General features: G+C 30.7%; 2 protein-coding genes across 2 annotated transcripts; one reads left to right on the plus strand and one right to left on the minus strand.

Annotated features, from left to right (window-relative positions):
* Positions 1–27: 27 nt before the first annotated feature.
* LOC106688313 (serpin B4) lies at positions 28–14,395 on the plus strand (the record flags this gene model as incomplete). Its single annotated transcript, XM_067053627.1, is given in 7 exon segments — positions 28–128; positions 193–384; positions 500–710; positions 6,570–6,787; positions 8,335–8,514; positions 9,143–9,278; positions 13,859–14,395. Coding segments are annotated over 7 exon segments (1,163 nt in total), but the record flags the coding sequence as incomplete, so codon positions are not given.
* A 1,746-nt stretch (positions 14,396–16,141) lies between these two features.
* LOC106690686 (uncharacterized) lies at positions 16,142–20,254 on the minus strand. The gene is made up of 3 exons (XM_014436195.3): positions 20,129–20,254; positions 19,182–19,295; positions 16,142–17,215 (listed from the first exon to the last, which is right to left on the minus strand). The coding sequence occupies exons 1-3, from the start codon at positions 20,144–20,146 to the stop codon at positions 17,075–17,077; spliced, it is 273 nt and encodes a 90-aa protein (XP_014291681.1). The 5' UTR covers positions 20,147–20,254; the 3' UTR covers positions 16,142–17,074.
* Between the last annotated feature and the right edge of the window lie 2,310 nt (positions 20,255–22,564).

A 22,564-nucleotide genomic window follows, 5' to 3' on the forward strand; every position in this document is an offset into this window, starting at 1 on the left:
ATATATATATATATTTTTTTTTAACAGCTTTCCTAATTGTTTTCCTAATCGGATATTCAGAGAGTGAAGTACAAGACTTACACACATTTAATCAAGTGACTAATAAATTCGCTTGGGATCTGTATAAGGTAAATTGGGAACTATGAAAAGAAGTATTATAAATCAGTTCATAATGGTTAGTGTACCTTGTAGGAAGTTAAACAGCCTTCTGGAAATACTATTGTGTCACCAATCGCCTTGCAGTTGCTGCTTGCTATATTGCTTCAATGTACGAATGGCACAACTGCTGCTGAAATCGCTAATGTTTTGCAACATAAAGCAGATGACAAAAGTATTCTTAATGCTTACAAGCACATCCTGCAAATGAAAAATAATAAGAATGAGGTGAGTGGAAGAGAGTAACTCTGGAAATATGACTAGTTAGTCATTTTAACGTGAAAATGAAACTTAAATTTATTTTACTTAGAAATCAAATCAGCCAATTTGTTTTATATTTCAGATAAATACATTCAAATCAGCAGCAGCTATTGTAGTAGACCAGTCTTTCCCGTTGTTGGAAGTGAATCACATTGAGGAAGATCTAAATGAATATTTACAAGCAGAGATACTCAGACAAAATTTCAAAGGAAATCCAGAAAATTCCAGAAGTGGAATAAATAGTTGGGTTCATGATTACAGTGGTGGAGAAATAAGAACGATTCTCCCTGAGGGTATGATCTTTATTGTTAATGTCAATATTGTTTCATTACGTTTCTGCACTAGTTTATTTATATGTATTTATGATTACTTCTAAATATACTTCAGACATTCGTAACTTTGGAAATAATCTCAAAAAGCTTTCTATATCGACTTCATCAAAGCCGTAAATATAGAGACATTATTTAACCCTTTGCACCTGGCATCATTCTAACGTTACATACCATTAACTCGTTGCCAATTTTTTATGAAAACGTACACCCCTGAATCGTGATCTTATGTAGTACACGTTTAGAACCAAGTAAGCATTAAAATGAAATTTGGTTTGTATGTATTTGTGGGCATTGAAGAACACATATTCACAATAAAAAAAAAAAAATTATTTCTTATAATTTTCTACAGTATGGTAAATTCTAAAACAATTCCCAACAATCATATCAGGTTGATTTGTGCGTATTTAAGAATAAAATGTTGATTGCCGTCTTCCATCTGATGTTTTCCTGTCAGAATAAACAATATAATATGCCAATATAAGTATCTATCAAACTCGTCTTTAATACTGCTTAAAACACGAGACTCACTGGTCTTGGTCGTTTTACCATTTTTATAAAAATATATATATATAATGATGATTATAAAATGAAAGAAATGGTTCGGAAATTACTAATGGTAAATTACGAAATCACAATATTGCCTTATTACTGCAGAGATCTTTACTATTCGACGCTTCAATATTATGTGAGTTCTTGTAAATTTCTTTTTCCAGTTTTCAGATATGTTTATTATCTTATCAAGTTTGCCTATATCATTGAACTATATTAGTGTACCTTTGTTCCTTTAATTCTACATTTTGCTCAATGGATTAGAGACGTACGTTCGTTAAACGGCGTAAAACTTTCTTAGTCATCATTACCGTTTAATCCTTATTAATTTCTGGTTATATTCAACTTAATATTTTATTTCTGTTGTAATACTCACACATATGTACGAACGCATGTACGCAGGTAGGGATAAGTGAGTCTTGTGTGTCCTATTCTCAGTCTAGTTAGCACAAGTCCTTCTCTACGACGTTTGCGGCCGGAAGAACTCCAAGGTTTATAATTATAATAATTAAACTTTCTTCTTTATAATTTTCAGCATACTCGCGAGATTTTCATTCCACATAGACTGCCACCCATCTTTAACTAATTATAAGGGATCTGCTCATCTCTATTGGAGTTGAAACTGCTTTGCCAAATCTCTGAAGCATGAGCACTTCTCTTGCAGCTCCATCGGCCAGTTCGTCTCCTACGATTTCCACATGACTCGGATACACATATATTGCACTGAAATGCCGATATTTTCCAGATAGGAATGAATGTTAGAAATTTTGGGGTGTTCCAGATACATACAATCTATGGATTTTAGCGAGCTTAGTTAATCTGATATTACTATGATATATTTATGAGTCAAAGACGCACAAAAATATTGTGCTGCTGCTATTACATTTAGTTCGGCAGTGAATACGTCACATAGCTTGTGAAATTTAATTTTAAATTATTGGTAACGAAAGCTAATGCTGATGACTGATCTACCTTAAGACAGTGTTGTGTTTCTTAATATAGCTTGGATTAGAGAAATGTATGGTCCGTCGTGAATGCACTTCCCACGTTCTCTTTCGACGTGAATCCGGTTGATTTATTTATCATGCATCTTGATACTTCTATCATACTTTGATCTGTTTTTCGTGCCATTTTAATATTAAACTACAGGAAAACATGTATTTCTTAAAAAATTGTGGTGAAATAAGTATTCTTCCTAATCGCTAATAAACTTTCATGTTCCCTCAGAACGAGTGCAAAGAGTTAAACAAAAACCTATGGATATGTCAGCCGAGGTGAGAGGGAGCATATACATAGTGTAATTGTAATCATAATTATGTGAAGCTAAATCTAATAATACTTTTGTTTTAAGAGATAGTCATATTAACAGGCGCAAGGCTTATAGCTTGATGTTGAAAAGAATGATGTTAGTGCATATGTAACGAGATTTTTAGGACTATACACTTTCACAGCAATAAGTGCTCATAATGTTTTAGGTCGACATTGGGGACCCTCAAACGACCATAGTGGTTATCACGATTTGGAAAATTTCTCATTTATTTTTCAAATAAATTTATATTTCGCAAATTAAGTGTTAAGAATGAAGTTATGTAGAACTACATTAAGAAATATTGTCCTGAATAATGACAGAAAAATGCTTTCCACCAAGACTAAAATAAATAATTTCGTTTTTTGAGATACGAAAAATAAAATTTGAAAAACTCTTGGCTAATTTCTAAGGCCTCAACATGTATTTTTTCGGACTTGAAGTATTCTGGATCAATATCTTTAGTCAAACATTTGTTTCGTAATCGGCAACCCTCTTAGCCTAAAAGATTTATAGAAATTATTCTTGGTGACAAAAGTGTTTAAATGTTTAGCTAAAAAGTAGTACAAAATGTGAAGTATCATTGAATGGTATTTTTTGTCTTAAAAAACACAACTGTTTGTTTAAATAATTAAGAACAACAGAATCCAAAATGGGCTCTCATTTTTTTTTTTTTATTCTTAACAATATCTAGTCAGACGAAATTAATTAACTTGCAAGCAAGTCTGAAAATTTGTTATTGTAAAAGTGTATCCTTCCAGTTTAAGACCGGTTAGAGCCGAATCTTGCTCATAATAAAATTGAGTGCGGTGCTGTTGCCGAAAGTTTTAACTTTACGTTTAGTTTCGAGAGAAAGATTGTAGAATTCTATTTGAAAAAAGCTGATTTTTATCTCAGAAATAGCCATTCTAACCGTCAAAGCCTGCGAGAATGGGGACTTCCGACCAGTAAGGTGAAGCCTCGATTCTCCGAAGTCGAAGAATTATTGAACATTAATATAAATGGTCCATTATCTATTTCAACTACCTACTAAGCTTCACCACTTGTTTAACTATCTAGGATAGTTTTAAAAATCTATGTGTCGTATTACTACTTAAAAGTGAGAGTGAAGCTATCATTAATTTAACAGAGGAGTTTTGAGTTGAAGGTGATAGAGTAATCCTTTAATTACTTGATATTGGAAAAAGAAATCGATTTTAATTTCGTAAAAAGTATTTATTGGTCCTGACAATCAAAAGCTATAGAGAAGTACGATTTTCTTTCGTCCATAGTAGAATGTTTGTAAATAGTGATTTTGACTGGAGCAGATTGTCTGGAGAAATCGGTTCGGAGAGGATCGACTGAATAGATCTCTTCAACGAAATAAGATATATGTAAATGAACAATTCTTTCGATTGATTTTAAGAGATTGTGGAGGATGGAGATTGGACAGTAGTCTTGAACAGAAGAAGGATTAGAATTTTTGTTAATGGGCTGGATTAGGGTTTTTATTTCCAGGAACTGAGAAAATCTGAGTTTTGGAGGGGAAAATTATAGAAGAAAAGTAGGACCAGCAGGATTTCATGGAGGCATAATCACTTTGTCTGGAATTTCATCGGTTGGTAAGGGATTTCATTATGAATAAGCTACAATCACCATAAGGGATGAAGGAGAGAAATTTTTTTAAAAGAAATAAGGTAATAAATGAAAGAAATAATAAAACATATTTTAGGAAGAAAATATACTATACTAATACCTTCCTTCATCAGACCCGATGTCCTTGTTTTTCTAACGTTTTGTCATCGTTCATTGTTAACGACTTCCCTATTCCCTCGCTCCCGCTTTCTATCTTTTTCTATTATTCAACTTGACTACCATATGATGACGTACTATCGATTATTATCTCTAGTCGTCTCAGGTTGTCTAACTCCGATGTGTTGCCTCGGAGGATGCGGATACCGTCTTTCCTTAACGTCTTTATAGTCAGCGTGAATCGATTACCTCTAGACCGTCGCCTGTTCGATTTTGTTGTGGAATTTAGGGAGGGTTTTATAAATCAAGACAACGATGATATGAATGGAGCAATGCTCCAGTAAAAGAACAATTTTGTAAATATGTATATATATATAAATTTCAACAATAAAAATTTTTCTATAGGGGGTAGGAAAAAAAAATATGTTTTCACTAATGGATGCCACGACAGATTGTTCTAGCCCCAATGGTCGCCAATCTATCCCATGCTATAGCGGTGTCGCCATCTACCAGTTTATTTTGCAAACAAAATAATAAAACCTATTTTCTACAACAATTTTCTTCCTAAAATATGTTTTATTATTTCTTTCATTTATTACCATTATTACCTTATTTCATTTAAATTTTATTGCATCACTCTATTTTAATTTAATGTTTCACAAACAATTCATTGAGTCCTTTTCTTTGTGGGTCTCTTCTTCTTAGCACTAGTATATTTCTTACTTTCTTCTTCTTCTTTAGCTTTTTCATTTACTACTTTTATTTTAATCAACACTTCACCGTTATCACCATCAGGACCTGAATCACAATTCAACTCATATTTAAATGATTTTCTAGTATCTTCATGTTCAACATCAGCTAATAGTTTAGGTGCCTTGGATTCACAATCAGATTCTTCATCATTTAATGTTTGTTATTGATCAGATGCCACTCGTTCTTTTGGTGTAGGAACTTTGCCTTTGAAGTGTTCATCTGGCTGACTTCACCTTCTTTTCCCACTATTTTTGGCATAGACAGCAGGTTATCATATAATTCCGAACCCAACAACCAAAACGTCCCGCAAAGTAAGGTTGTTTTTAAAACCATTCGCGCAACCATAAGCTTTTATTTTAATGTTCCCCGATGAGTAGCACTGCTAACCCTTCCATTTTCAGCAGCTGAAATATCTCTGTTCTCTTCAGTTCCTTTCTCAACCAGAGACCTGTTAGCAGTCATAACAGAAGTACATGCAGAATCGAGGCACTACTCACTCCCTTTACTGTGGACAATAGAGCTAATTCTTTAGCCAAAGATGCTCTATGCTGTCTTCTTTGTTGAGGCTTTGTGTATCAGAGGGTCCATTTCTCCTGCGTCGTCTATTATTTTTTTTGTTAAACCAGCATTCCTTTTTTAGATGTCCTGTTTATTTGTAAAAAAGCAGGCTTTTAGACAAAAGTTTGACCTTTAATGCTTGTTTATTCCTATGAAGGTTATTTCACCTTTTAAATGACAAAAGCATTTGCCTTACCTCACTAAATTTAATACTGCTATCAACCAAAATAGAGATGACAATATGATCATAATAGGGTGGTAAGCCTTCAATGATATATTTTGCTAATTCTCTCTCTGTTAGGGATTTACCCAGTTGAACTATCTCCTGAACTAAACATTGAAACGTCCTAAGATATTCAACCAATGTTTCACCACTGTTTTTCCTGAATTTGGCAAGGCCAAACATCAAATTCATCACTTTTTCTTCAGGAACACCCTCAAACCTTTCTCTTAATATTTCCCAACCCTTTTCGCAATTTTTTCACCTCTAACCAACGGCAATATATCGTCACTGACCGTTAAAATAATAATAGAGAGTACCTTTTTTTTTTTTCTTTTTTTAAGCTGCATCTTCTTCAGTCGGCGGATCTTTTTCAATTGTTTCTTCGTATAGGTCCTTTGATTCTAAATACGTTCCGATTTTTATCGACCAGATCCCGTAACTTTCTTCAGGATGCTATTCAATGTTAAATCCTGCAGCGTCCATGTCCTTTGCGTTTTAATTTCGGCGGTTAGTCCTAAACAAAATTACAAAGCTTACGTATCCGCCCATATACGTAAATTCCTCTTGTCACTTAACCCTTTAACGCACTAAACCAGATTGACTTTGTTTAACATAAATTGATTTATTTAATTGATTCATAAAGAATCAATTACATACATATGTATAGACTTTTATTATTTAGCTCATTTCTCATTTACAGGTTCAATTGATGCTAGTACTGAAGCGGTTATGATCAGCGCAGCTGTTTTTAAAGGAGCATGGAAACAAAAATTTGATAAAAAAAATACTAAAATAGAGTCATTCCAGATTCAGCCCAATGTGTCTGTAAATGTAAAGATGATGGGACTAACAGGTGGCCGTTTTCGATATGCGTGGAACTCCAAATTCGGAGCCCAAATTGTGGAATTACCTTACTCGGTAAAAAAAAAATAAATTACAGACTTTACAACTATGATAGTTTAAACCCGACATCAATTATAGGAAATATGTAAATTCAATTAAAGTAACACAAACCTTTGAACCATGCAAGTTCCAACATATTAAAACTATTATACCAAAGAAGAAATAAATAATTAGAAACTTTTGAAAATTTACAGCCCCTCAAAAGTTTGGGACTATGCCAAGAAGATACTTTCACATTTTCAATGCAATCTATTTTTTTAATATTTTATCTGTATTTCTAGATAAAATGTAATAACATGGATATGTTAAATAAAAGAGATTACTTCAGTCATTAATTATTACTTAATGAAACTGTTTCAGCCCAAAAGCTGTTAAAACAGGATATATTGCAATGCTTAGGGCTTTTTTAATTCAGTATTTTTGTTTCTGTAATTCCATAGTGCGATTTAATTTTTTTTTTCAGTATTTCCTTAAAGATTGTACAATTAATTTTTCTGTATTAATGTTTCATATAAAAAGCATTTTTATTGTCGCTTTATATATTTCAAAATTCAATACATTGAAGTTCAATACATTATTAAACCTTTGAACAGCAATGTGTGTTTATATATATATATATACACACACACACATCTGTAAGTAAAACGTTAGCGAGCAAAAAGAATAAAAAGAGAAAAGGGACAGAGAAATGACCAACTCGGTTGTTACTCAAAAACTGATCTTTATTGAGTCCAATTCGGCTATAAATATATATTTGAATCAAATAGATCAGATGATATTGGAGTTATGCCTGACTGTAAATCCCCTACCCCTCCTCCACCATTTTTACGAACAATCCTCATAAAATCAATTATGTAGAAAAAGATCTACAATTATGTAGAAGAGAAGGGGAATCTACATTTTCACTAATATTTACAATCACAACTTGTTATCAAGTCCCTAAAATAAACAGAAAACAAATTCACAATATTATCCTCCAGAGGGGAGGTAAGAGCTCTTCATTCGTTTATCACACCACCTTTGCAGGAAGCTTTAACTGTTCTAGGTGAACCATTCTGTGCTTTCTTGGTTCTTTTACACTTTCGATGGTGACAAAGTTGTGCTCTCTAATGATGACCACTCTGAATGGGCCTTCATACCTCTGCAGCTCTTTCCCCCTGTTAGATCCCACTTTCCGGTTCACTACCATCTCTATTTTAAGCTGCCCATCAAATCATGGACACTGATGTGTCGTGCCGCTCTTCTGATTTTCTCCTTCTCAATTTTGTTCCTGACTTTTGCCCACAACTTTCTTTGTGCCATACAATTAACAGCAATATTGCTCTATCCAGTCTGTATTGCTGTATCTTGGTAATTCCTATGACATCCCCGCAGCCCTAAAACTATCTTTAATGGGGAAAACCCAGTGCCTGAGTTTATGGAATGATTGTATGCCATGATTGCTCATTCATGAAAGACTGAAGATTAAAACTATTAATAATAATGTTTCATACCACATTCATGGATTACCAGGAGCAATATGTATACGTATCTATGTACATGATTATACTTTTTAATTTTAGGAGGAAGAATTCAGAATGATTGTTATCCTGCCAGAAACAGGTTTATCTGAGCTGGAAACAAAATTGACCCATGAAAATCTCTTTGAATTAATAAATTCTGTAAAAGAAACTAATGTAGACATTTTTCTACCAAGGTTTAAAGCTAAAAAATCTATCAAGTTGGTTAATGTCCTTAAAAAGGTATGTTACTGAAATACTTTCTTTATGTTTTAATAATATATTTATACTATGTTAGGAAATGCATATTCGAGTTTTTTTATCATTCATCAAAATCAATTATTATGAATATTACTCCATGATCTGTCATTTTTCTGATACATTATCAGTTATTCACAATGTAAATTAATCTAATATGTGTACCTTTTTGGATATTTGGTCTTTCATTTTGAAATTTTGCCATCATAGTTATAAAATGCAGAAGCTCTTTAATTTTATCAATCTATTTACAATAATTATTACTAATATATGAGGTTATCAGAGCTCCTGTGACATAAAATGTTATCACTCCAATATTGATTTTTGTTATTATTAAAACAGTAAACCCTATTGGATTTTGATGTTTTTGCTAAATATATTTCCAAGTGTATTTAAATTATTCTGATAGATAGAGGTAGTTTGCTTATCCAAAAAGTTTTATTTTTAGTCTTAATGAAATGCAACTTTGGTATAAAAGTGTAATGGAGTATACCACTTTGCTCTCAAAGCCCTATCTAAAAAAGTGCTTTTAAAATTAATTTTTTAATGTTTATTTATATATGATATAATTTGATTTTGAATAATAATACATTCGTTCATTTCAATTTCTTAGATGGGAATGGTTACAGCCTTCTCACGACATGCTGATTTTTCTAAAATGACCAATTCTTCCATTGCAGTCAGTAGTGTTATACAAAGAGCCATGATAATGGTAAATGAAAAAGGTACTCGAGCAGCAGCAGCTTCTGGTATGTAATAATAATATTCTTTATTTATTCTGGGATTGATCCCTTTAGAATAGTATACAGGCATCAAAATTAGGCTGTACAGCCTTAGAATGAAATACAAAATAAAAATGAAATTATAAAACGTCATAAAATATAATAAAATAATGAATTTAAAAAGATAAAAATGAACAACAGTAATTAACAGAATATATAAAATAAGAATAGAACAAATAAAGTAAAACCATATGTCATATCATAGAAACATAAGATGAAAATACTTCTGATTCAAAGTAATAGAAAAAAAATTATAAAAATCAAATATAATTATACTAAAAATCATAAATGGAAAGGTACAATTTCTGGTAATATACATATTTTCAAAAATAAACGAAAATCTGAAACATTAAGTACAGAAAACTTATAAACCTTGTTTGAAACTTTCAATTGCTTTTCTTTCGGAATTGGGTGGACAGAAGGTGGTTGAAGATATGGGATTTGAAGGTTGGAAGAGTATTAAAACTATGAATGAAGAAAGGAATAGAATTCCATAGGGACGAGGAACAGATGAGGAAAGATCTACCGAACGCAGTGGTTTGATAGGCAGTTACATGTAAGTCTGAAGGCTGTGAACGGGTATTGCGGCAATGCACTGAGGATTTAAATTGAAGGATATCAGAGATGTACGATGGACGGCGGGATTGGATAACTTGGTAGAGGACGGAAGCAAGAAGATATTTACGACGGAAAGAGGGGTAAAGCCACTTCATTTCTTCATAAAATTGCGTGACAGAGTCGTCCCTGGGGACCGGAAAGATGAATCGTACAAAGCAATTAATTAAATGTTTTAATTTTGCTTTGAGATCCCCAGAGACACTCCCATAAAATACACAGTAATTTTTTAGTATTAATGCTAGTTATGAACTTTTATGGAAAAATTTCTTTAGATAATAGTTTTCAAAAACTTTCCCAAAAAGTTAAATAAAACTCATTGAAGGCTGTACTGCAACATAAGAGTATAAGTTCAAATAAAACTTTTTAAATATAAAAGTTAACTTTTTATTTTAACCTTTAAAAAATATTGTAAGATTTAAAGGTACCTTACATATGATTTTTTCACTTTTTTTTTAACCCAATAAAAAATATATCGATGATGTTTGCTATTAATAATAATAAGAGATTCTGGCAGAGTTCCAAAGTGATTCAGAGGAAAACTGATGCATTGCCTTGACAGAGGGATATTATATACTCCCAGCAAACAATTTATGTTGAGAGGCGTTCCAATAGTAAATTTATTTGCGCTTGTTCAGGAGGTCTGTGAATTAGTTTTATTCATAATTAATACAATAAATGAATATTTATAGAGTTATACTGTTTTATACTTATTCATATAAGTAGATTAATGTTACAACTAGAGACTGGATTTCAAGGACTGGACAAGCAGTACAAATCCAAAAAATGTGCAGTAAAAACTCCAGAATTGTTTAATAAATACTTATAATGTGTATGAAATACCCAAATCATGTAATAATAAACTATTGTTTAATTTATGATATTAATACATAAATATACTGTTTCTTTCATAAAGTGAAAACAACAGCTTCTTTCCTTAGTGAAAGCTGCAGTAAATCAACTGAATGGGTCTTAGATTCATGTTCCACGAGACACATGACCAAAAATATAAGTGTACTATCGCAGGCACAACCTATTGATGCTGAGGTAGGTCTTGCTAGAAACTGTGCATCCATGACAGCCAAAATGGTTGGTTTTGTTAAAAGTGACAAGTGTCAACTGGAAGATGTGATGTACATCCCAGATCTCAGTTGAAATTTGTTGTCTGTGGATAAAGTAACACAGAATGGTGGATACGTGGCTTTTTCTAAAGACAAAGTAAAAATTGTAAACAATGATACCATGATAGTTGGAAAAAGATCTCCTGAGGGATTGTATGTTGTGAACTTGAAGGTTGATTCAAATGTGAAAGCTTATGCTACTTATGTACCTGCAGCCAAAAAATGAATGAAAGAAGAAAATGAAACACCTGTGTTTGTTAAAGACTGTATAGTTGGTGTTAGTGAAGAATCAAGTGGTGAATACAAAGTGTCTGAACCATTAACTTATGTTGAAGAACATGAAGTTACTAAAAGAATAATTAAAAATGAGTTTAATCTTGATTCAGGTTCTGATGATGAAAGTGGTGAAAAGGCTATAGAAGAGGATAATGAAAATTTATCTAAAGATGAAAGAGAACTAGAAGAACAAGCTGATGCAGGAGACCGAAACAATGTGAGATTTGAAACAGAAGAAAATCTACAGATAAAGAGGTATCCTAGCAGACTTGAAGGAACATTAAGAAACACAGGTGATTCTAGAGAAAAGGAAAAGACTGAAATAGTGCAAAGATTGGCTAAGAAACATCAAGACATCAAGAAGGTGAGATTAAAGAAAGGTTACAGAAAGTAAAATCTTTTAATGGTGACCCAGAAATTTGTGAAAAAAAAGGAAGAACACCCTACATTAAATGCAGATGAATATAATTGGGACATTGATGAAAAAAATGTGGATTGCGAAGCAGATAATTTAGGAGGAATAAGTAAGAAATTTACTGGTACTAAGAAGAAGAATAAGAAACCAGGAAAGAAAAAGGGATTCAGTGTTTCAACGAATACAGTTAAACCTTGTGTTGATCCAAATATTCAAAAAATGTAACTAAAAAGTTTTTTATAGTTTTTTCTGTGCACGAAACTTATATTTTTATTTTAAAATTATTTTGTTAATGTATGTAAAATATTTTAAAATGAAAATTCTGCTAATTCTGTTTTTATAAGAAAAATTATGTAAAACTATATTTGATAAACAAATTAATATTTAAGAGGGTGTGTTAAAGTGTGGTGTAAATATTCATTTTTTATTGTATGTGTGTTGCTCTGTGGCAAATGGTAATGTGGTTATTTACTTAGTCTAACGGCCGAGTAGTCAGTTTGTAGGTTGTCAAGTTTTGTTGTGTACCTGTGTTGTTTGTTCTCACTACAGTAAGAACGTTTTATGTTATCTAACCATAACTAATAAAACAATAAAAACATTTTGTTTGAGTCCACCATCCCATGTTCAACAAGGCGCAGGCGGGGAATGAAGTTTCCTGGATGCAGGAGATCCTCATCATCTTTTGTCTAGCAAGGGTAGACATCTTGAAAAAGATGACATCAAAGAGTCACCCAAGAAGAATAAGGATTCTTTGTTTTGGATTGCCAGTGAATAAGATGGGTGAAAACTTTTAGAGGACAAATGCTTTGTTCATAGTTAGTGTAAACAGTCAGTGTTTGTCTGTTGAAAGATTGTTTACAGCAAGTGTAAGTTTGTTGAGAAAGAAGACAGAGAAAACCATCCATCATCAAAAGAAAATTGTATAAATTGGTTAGTGTTGTACAAAGTAGAATTTTCAGTATATTTTTAAAGGTAGTTAATAATTTAGTTGACTGTTCTGATTGCCTGGAAACCTGCCCTGAGATTAGAGTCTATAATATTATGTATAATTAAAAATGAAAATTCTCATATTTATTTAATATTTAATCTTTCTATTTGATCTTGTCATCTTCAAAACTATACCTTAGATATGAGAATAAGGAAAAACTAACAATATTCTATAACAATAATTTTTGATTATTACAATATATATATTTAATGTTATTATTCAATAACACATTATAATTTTTCAAAAAATTGCTTTAGAATGTACTGATCAATTGCTACCTCCTAAGGAGGAGAATCCCTGAAGGGGATTTTTACATTTTCGTTTGTTAATTTTTTGCTTAGTGGTCTCTCAGGGCTATTAAACACCATCAAGAGATGTTACATATAAGACGTTAGCATTTATTGGCTCAGAAGATTCTGTTCTAATCTTTATTGATTCAGATATTACATTTATTATTATTATAAATTAAGTTTTATGAAAATTAAATATTACATTAGTATAATTAAACTATTTACGAGAAACAGTACAAATGCCAATATACAATGTTTACCTGATGAATTGTGGCAGCTAGGTTGCGTCATGTCGGCTCATGATGGTCAAGCAGCAGCTAGATAGAGTGTTGACCAACAGATAGTAGCAGAGTTGGTACAATAAAGATACTAGCAATGGAAATCATAAAGCAAAATACTACTTTTTTTTTTTTTTAATTTGTAATGTTCACAGATTATTTTTAATAAGGAATGGAACTATGATGGAAGTACAAGTTCTGATGTATGTTTGATATAATTTCTGTCTGAAAAAACATACTGAATATGGTTTTAAAATCATTTGAAGATAAATTGGAATGTTAATCAACTTAAATCCACCAACAGAGCTATTATGAAATAATGTTTGTGAAAAGGTCAAATCTGTCGTTTTTTGTTACAAAGGTTAAAAATAATTTTAAAATTAAATTCATTATGGTTTTGTATTTGGAAATATTGCTGGTGAATATACGTATTTTTTTCTAAGATATATGTTTGGTACAAAAGATCTTATATAGTTTTTATGCGGAATCGTTTCAACAAAAAACCTAAGTTTCACTTTTTTTTAAAATATTTATATTGATCTATTTTTTAATTTTTTTTTTCAGGCATCATCATAAGTGCAAAAACTTTACCCCCACAAATGGTTTGCAACAGTCCATTTATGTATTTAATCTTGAAAGGAGATACTATTTTATTTATTGGTAATTTCCTAAAACCATTACCTTCTTAATTATGATCAAAGTCATGTCATTTCATTTGGAATTTTGTTTACGAAGGATACATTTTTTATTCATCACTGTTTCTGTGGCTTAGGGCTCAAAATTTATAAAACAATGTGATATTCTCAAGTGCCTCACATACAAATTATTTTTATTGGTGATGTATCTCTGAAACATCTGGTTATGAAGCTCTGAAACCTTGATATCATAAACTAAGCATAATTACCAGCATGCTGTTAAAACAAACCACAAATCTGAGTTTTAATGCACTTTAGCACTGAGCCAAAAATTTAAGCTTTATATTTAATTAAGATTTATTTAATTTCATTATTAACTTAATTTAATATTTATATTGTAAGGCATTGTACACAATGAAATCTCAGCCAATGTAAAAATTAATTTTAAATAAAATCTTTACCAACCTTTTTTTCTTCAAACTTTAGTTTATATAGATGTAGGCTTGTATATAATAGGAATTAATTTAATAAGAAAACAAAGTAATGTGTCACTTTTTGATCTTAAATTATTTATTTATCAGTAAACATATTATTAAACCCTTTGCCGATTATTATTCCTTTCCTCCTCGACAAGTATCCATCATGTATCTCTATTCTGTGCAAGTGCCGTCCAGTTATAAATTCTGAAACACTTTGCATGACTTGCTTCACAATGTTTCCATCCTAGCCTTGGCATTCCCAATTCTGTAGGAATTTTGGCAGATATATACTAAATGTTTTGGTTATATCACCATCTTTTATGGATATGCTATTGTTGTACATCCCTTGTCCATATCTGCATAGATATACCAATGATTTGGGCATCTATTATTTTAAACTATTGCAGATCTGTTCAATTCTTTGCCTCTACTGAAACTTATTCCTTTATTGAAATGGATAAAAACTGATTTGAATATTTTTCTTAGGATTTTAGTATTCTTTATAGAAAGAAGGCTCTGTTTGAGCTTGTTGTACACTGGTATTTCTCAGTTCATTGATCATTTATTGATGTTATTGTGGAGCTGAGGTACTTGAATCTATCTACTCTGTAAAACAATTTACCATCCACAAAGACCATGTAATTTGGGTGTATTTTTCAGCTTAAAATCATATACTTTGTTTTATCTTCATTTACTTGGAAGCTGATTTCCTCAGCTTCTCTTATTTTAGTCTTTCATGTCATCTTGGACTACTTTCTAGAACTACAATGTTGTCTGCATACGCCAGGATTTTATGTTTCATTCCGATGTGCACATCTCCATTTTTGTTTGATGTTCTTCTAATCAGTTTTTCTTGGCCAAAGTTAAATAGCATTGGTGAGAGTTCATCTCCTTGTCTCAGATCTGTTCTAAATTCAAAGGCTTCAGTTACTTCCCTTGTATTAGGACTCTGCATTTAGGATCATTTGTAGTATAATAAAACAGTAGTAAACTCTCCCTACATATTTACATTAGATGGTCTTGAATAATTAGATAGATTTTAAATTATTTTGCTTTATTGAGCTAGGCGTGATTTAAAAGTAAGATGTACTTTTTGGAGCAAGATGGAACCCTCTAGTCGAATAGTGGGGCAAATCAATTCATAAATATCACAATTAAGAACAAATGAACAAACATATAGAAAAAGTAGAAATATTTAGAAATGTTGTAGAAAAGGGGTCTATCTGATCTGTCCAAATTTTGTTGCTAATACAAATGAATATGCAAAGATGGGAGTTGATAAGAGGAGGTTCAATTCACCTGTTTTAGAAAATTGTGTCAGCAGACCAACTTGAGGTGCAATAATTTTCTATAAAGTGAGGAACTGACAGTTGAATCAATTGGGTATATTATCCTATGTATTTCTGAGTCAAATAACTTGATCATCAACCCCAAACTGTGTATGATTGTAAAGGTACACTTTTATTTTTTGAGGATATCTAAGTTGGAGGAGAGTTGCTCAGAAATAAGCAGCTAGATCATTTGATTCAAAATACAAATATAATTGGACCACATCTTAGTCTATTGGTGGATTAGTCCAATCAGAAGCTAACACTTTTCATCTTAATTACAAATATATATATGGATATTGATGATAGGCAATGAAAACACTTTAATTCCTAGGTTATCCTAAAGGAATTACGAGGTTGCCTACCATCAATGTACTGTGTTGTAAGGGTATGATGAAAACTAAATGAACTTCAGTCATTGTAATATATAGGTTTATGTTTTTTGATAGACAAATAGATTTCACAGCCTTAAATTAAGTTATTTTTCTTCAAATGACAAGCTAATACATTCTGTGTTGCTGGTAAAAATTGATATAAAAACCAAAATATTAGGCTAAATGATAATAGAAAATTTATAATGTTCTATTACTTAATATACAGTACAAACTTAATTTTATGGATCTATTTCAACATTTTACAAATGATATGTTCATCTGTTTTTATTCTTGGTATAAATACTTAAATACTAACAGTTATAAAATAGATTATGACTAGAATAAATTATAATAAATAAAATTTTCTATCACAAATAAGATGACTCAAAGCATAAATAGAAAAATAGCAAAAATTATCACAAAGTCATTTATCCAAGTACACACTCATCAACACAATAAATCACACAAAAATTGAATAATATTACCTTAATGGTTCATAATTTTATAATAAACTTATATCTATAATTATTCTTGAATCAATCAATTCGCTAAGTGAAACTATAGCTAACTACAACTGTTTGTAATACTTCAAGATTTTTTAAGTGTCATGCTCATTTCATGTATGCATAATGACAGTTTCTTTTATTTCAAATGAGCAAAATAAAAAAAAAAAAGTCATAAGAAAACAAAATGTTAGCTATCCAACAGCAAAAATGACAATCATCAAATTAAAAAGTACAAAGCATAGCATGTTTAACTTAAACTATTTAAACCATAATATAAAAAATAATAAAATGCTAAAAGTAATTGTATATATAAATGTATACAGACATCTCAGCAGAGCACACATCAATATCACAAAAACATCAACTTCAACTGCATACTTCCCACCAAGAGCGAAAGAGCTGTTGATGTTAAGAAAATCTTGTATCTTGAGCACATAAATAGTGTATTAAAACTTTATTTACTGTCTCTGTCCATATGCCAAGTATTTCTCACACCACGTTCGTACTTCTTCTCTGTCCTCACAACAAAGTGGGTATACATTACTGGCCCTTGAGTGCTTCGCGCATCGTTGACAAAGCGTTGCTGTTGCTGGATGCAGCTGTAACAATTCAAATGATTATTAAACTAACTGCATAAACAAGTAAATACTTAACAGTAATTTTCCAAAAAGAATCTCAATGAAAATGAAATTGAATTATAAAGAAAAATGTTCATTGAGTTCATTATAACCTGACTGGGAATTAAATGCAGAAAGATCATCATTTTTATATTATTAAAAAAAATTATGAAAATAATTATTAGAAAAACAATGAAAATAATAGGTAGAAATAGATTCCTTTCTCCATAAAACAATTAATTACTTAAATAAAACATATTTTTTGAGCCTTTACTGAAACAAGTCTCAAGTAGCACAGATTTGAAGGGGTCTTTGGTTTTTATTCTGGCCATTATTTTTGTTCTGGCCAACAACTTATTGAAAAGGAGGGAAAATATCTTAAATTTTGACTATATTTCCCAACTTACCTTAGTGGAAAACTAGCCTCTTCATATAGTGTTTATTAGCAATTTTGAATATAATAATCTCTTGAATAATATTTTACCACAATTTCACAGTAGGTTCAAAGTAGGTTCTCAGATATCCCAACTTTTCAGATTATTGGGGGAGGATGACAAATTTTCAAGGGGTTTGGATTTTTTAAAATCGATAGTTCTTTTGAGAAAAATTTTATGTTAGTAAAAGTTTAAATAGTTATAATAATTTTTTCAATTAGACTTTAGAGAAAATTTTCTCACATGAAACTTATGAAACAACTATTCTCTCTATATATCATGAGATTTCTAAAATTAATTTATTCATCATTGAAGCACCCAAAAATATATTGTGATATAAATGTAAATTTTCCCAAACAGCTAATTTTTTTATATAGAAAAATAAATAATTTTCATTGTTGAAAACATATAATAATACTAAATAGGTTTAAAAATGACATCTAATAATTCATTGTGTATGGGTTGCAGTAATTTTACTGAAAACTTATAAAAACTAAAGCATTAAAATTTTAATTAATATTTAACCTCAAATATTGAATGTAATAAGTACAAAATTGAGGGTAAAATGATATTATTTAGTATCTATTAAATAATTTCAGTATAATAAATATACTATAAACCAGAGTATCCAAAAAAGTCAATGATAGGCTATCTAATTTTGTAGAAAAATCATAAAACATTTAAAATTTTCATTGGTTTTAAATTCTCCTGAAAAATTGAAACAAAAGAATTAGACCTGCCTTGTACATTTATAAATGGCGGGTTATGGGATATACAGCAGTTTATTCAATAGGATCATAAAATAATGAAAAAGTAGCCATTATGTGAAAAAAAAAATATGAATTCAAAACTTCAAAGGATGAAATAGACCCATTCCTCACCAATTTCAAATATAGAAAGGAAATTAAAGCCTAGTAAAATGTAAAAAAATACATATTGGAAATAATTTTTATTCTTTTTTCATGACTTCAACCAATTTGGAAATCAATCTTTTTCTCTTGCTGAGGCTTATCTGAGTTATCACATGTTATCCATTGACCCATTGCACTTGTAACCTTCCATTGATTTTGATTTCTTCATAGTGGAATTTGTTATGTTTAAAATATGCTATAAGCAATTATGTCTAGGCTGGCATGAGATTTGATAAGACAATCTCTGATTACTTGTAATTAGAGTTATGAAAAACATTTATTCATCACATACTAATTAGTAAGAATTATCTTGAATGTTTTAGACCAATAAAGACAGTAGAATTCCTAATAGAATTGATAACACAATCTAAAACATTCAAGATATTAGAATGTGATAAAAAACGTTAGTTTTTGAGAGTAATATAAATTCAAATCTCAACTTCACATTTTGCTTATGAAAGAAAGTTTGTTGTTTTACTAATATGACAAAAATATAGTTTGATAGTAAAATCTATCTGCTACTTCTAACTATGGGGATAATAAATGAAATACTTCCTATTATTCTTGGCATTTACCTAATTGTAAAATATTTCAAATTCTTACCGTTTCATGACATTCATTGACATATTCATCTGTAACTAATTTGCTGTAGCCTTGTGGATATGTTGATACCAGACAAAGAAGGCTCGTAACAAATAATAGCCCAATAGCACAAGACTGAAAAATAATATTGAATTTAATCATAACATATCAACAATAATCATCATTATAAATAAATATAAATGTGAAGATATTCTGTTATTTGTGAAAAATAAATAAATATTTGGAAATAATTAGGCTAATAACTGATTTTCATTAAATAAAGCTAGAACTCAATGATTATCTTTTAAACCAGATATTTTGGGTACTCTCTATTAAGTACACAATGAAAGTAACAGCAATTATCTTTGAAAGAAAATATTTTATAAAAAGTACAATTTTGTGGGAAAGTAAGAGGAAGTGCATATAATTATTATTAATTAATAGCTTATTTTTAAGATTCCATTAAGCTATAGTTTTAATGAATATCAATCAGTATTATGCCTAATTATCCCTACATTCCCAGTAATTGGGATGTCATTAGCTACCAGGTAAAGAGAGTTTTCCTGATAATATATTTATTACTCTTTAAACAAATAATAAAAATGAAATTTATTTCTGGTGCATAATATGATTGAAATAAATGTTATAGTATCATTTCAAACAATTAAAAGATCGCTTGTAAATATTATTTTAGAAATGAGAGTAAGTTTGGGCAACGTGAAAACAAATATAATTAAGTTTTAATTAGCGCTAATATTAAGTATTTAAATTAGTAACGAAAATGAAAAAGAATTGCTAATTGTTATTTTACAATATAACATTATTTTAGCCATCTCTACAAAAAGGTAATTAAAACTATTTAACTGAAATAATTAATCACCCATGATAACTTTCTATAGGTGAGGAAACGAGCAAAGAGGTAACATGCACGTATATGAGTAATATCAATATAAACAGAAGACACTCACGACAGCTTGTGACGTCATCTTGTCCCAATCCTATTCGAGCACAAATCACTTACTACAGAAGTCGGCACACGAATAATTATCAGAGCTGCTCCTCCCACCCTTTTATAAGAATTACTATCACACGCTGGACATGTGTCATGACGCCTGCCCCTATTAAGGAATACATACCTGATTTTTCCGTTCAGGGGTTTCGTCTCAATAATTAGGTCTAGAATTTAATTTTCTGAACAGCGCTTTAAAATTGCTTATTCATTATTCAATTCATGAAAATTTCAAAGTTTTGTTGCTTAGCTTGTTATTGTTTATTAATCTCAGTCAGCAAAATTTCCTACTGGAGTTTTAATGTTTTTATAATAAAATAAAAATATTTGAAACTTAATTGCTTTTGTTTTGTTTTTTCTTATCCATTTAATTTGTATTAAATTATTGGTAACTATTATAATCATCTTTTGTGACTTTTCAGTTTCATCGTGGGACAATTAAATCAAAAATCTGACCAAAACTATTTTTCTTTGAAATGAAAAGAAGATAGTTGATCATGGACAATATATATGAGAAGATGGTTGGGGGTGAGGTTAGAGAATAACACGAATAAGTTCAAAAATTATTTAATAGTGCTAACGTTTCGGCCAGAACTTCTAGCTTTCTTCAGGGCTAAAAACAAAGAACAAGATAACAACCAATGAATAAAGAAAATATATAAAATGATTAAAGTAAATAATTATACAGAATGAAAATTAATAAAAATAAAGTAATGAAAGAGTGGAAAATATAACGTATATATATAGGTGATTAAATATGTAAGTAAAATATCATAATCTTTGACGGTTACGGGTATTAAGCTCCACCTCGCTCTGTTAAGTTGTAGTTAACCCGTACACCTACTATCTTATACTTTCTAGTTACTTATTTTTATTATTGCTGATCAAAAGCCCAAAGTGTGTAAAATTGCTTTTAAAAGATCCAAATCCTGCAAGCATTAACTTCATTGTCCAATTTATGATATTAACATGTATATAATGTATCTAACCATGGTTGAATCAAAATAAACTCGCTAAATACTGATCTCACTTGTGCAAACAAGCTGAAACAAATCCAAACTACTTTGATTAAGAAATAAAATTGTCACCATAATTGATGAGCAAAGTGGAAGAAGACTGAATTTAATGATTTTTCGTTCCTAATATGGAAACTGGAAAATTACAGTTTTAAGTTTTAGGATTGGAGTTCTATCAATGGGTAGATTCTCCACATGTTTGTATTATGTCACTATGTCACCTACAGCAAATTTACTTGTATATATGTTATACAGTTGTAAATAACAATAAATAAATGATTAAAAAAAAAAAAGGTTTTACGAAAATTAACCTGAGTGCTATGTAATGAAAGGAGTATTTAAAATATTAAATTGTTGAATTAAACTCTAAACATTGTGTTCGACATTTATGAATTCCGAGATACTTAAATAGTGTAATTTGAAATTTATTTTTTTCAATTAAATTAAAGCAGGAAAAAAATAACGATCACTGCCAAAAATTTCAAACCTAAACTTATATATCTGGAAACAGCGAGTAACTTTTAAGTCACTCTTGAGTAAAATGGTATCTAAAGTTCAGTTATATATTCAGATATATATAGACAGACTATATATATGACGTATATAGTTGAAGTTTCTTGAGGATGAGTGTGTTCAGATGTGTCAAAATGAGGTGTGCCAGTTGACATTGCCAGTTCTGGAGCCATCTGTGGTCTGGATGACATTTTTGTCGAGGAGACATCTGAGATTAAAACTGCAGTAAAGGAGCTCTATACTGCTGACTGATTTCTTGGGAAAGTTTTTTTGAATGTTGGGCCAGTGTACCATTGGCTACCTCAACATCAATAGGCCTAGACAAGATTTGCTGAAAATCCTGCTGTGTTCCTGTTGTCTCAGGTTTTGATTGCACATTGGAGCTGGTTTAAGATGAAGTCATGGGGTCAGCTGATATTTTTGACTCTCAGCAGAATATTGCTCTTGATAAGAGATTCGTGGCTGAGAGGGTTAATGAATGGTGCTACTATTATAGCATCCATAATTCTCTGTGAAACTAGAAAAAAGTCAGCTTTGAGAATGAAGTTCATTTACTTTATACATAGTTCTGTTGTTATTATGCTTCATAGGATTGGTAAAACCTTGTTTACCAGCAGGATAACTGACTTTGTTGGTTACCTGGTTTCTGGTGATGAGGATTGTTCTTTGATTGGAGATTCGTTGACTGTTGAATTCCAGGACGGAGCTGAGGTGCTTGCTTGCGCTCTCTTATTTTTAACAAGAAGGATCTTGCCAAAATAATCTCGTCCCTGCACGCATCATACATGTCTTGCATGTGTTGCGGGGGGCGCCTACCGATCTTAGATAATAACAGGTGTCTCAAACCTAGCTGTTGCAACGATAAC

This window comes from Halyomorpha halys, unplaced genomic scaffold (assembly GCF_000696795.3).
Source record: "Halyomorpha halys isolate HHAL.00 unplaced genomic scaffold, Hhal_1.1 Scaffold1819.1, whole genome shotgun sequence".
NCBI classification, from domain to species: Eukaryota; Metazoa; Arthropoda; class Insecta; order Hemiptera; family Pentatomidae; genus Halyomorpha; species Halyomorpha halys.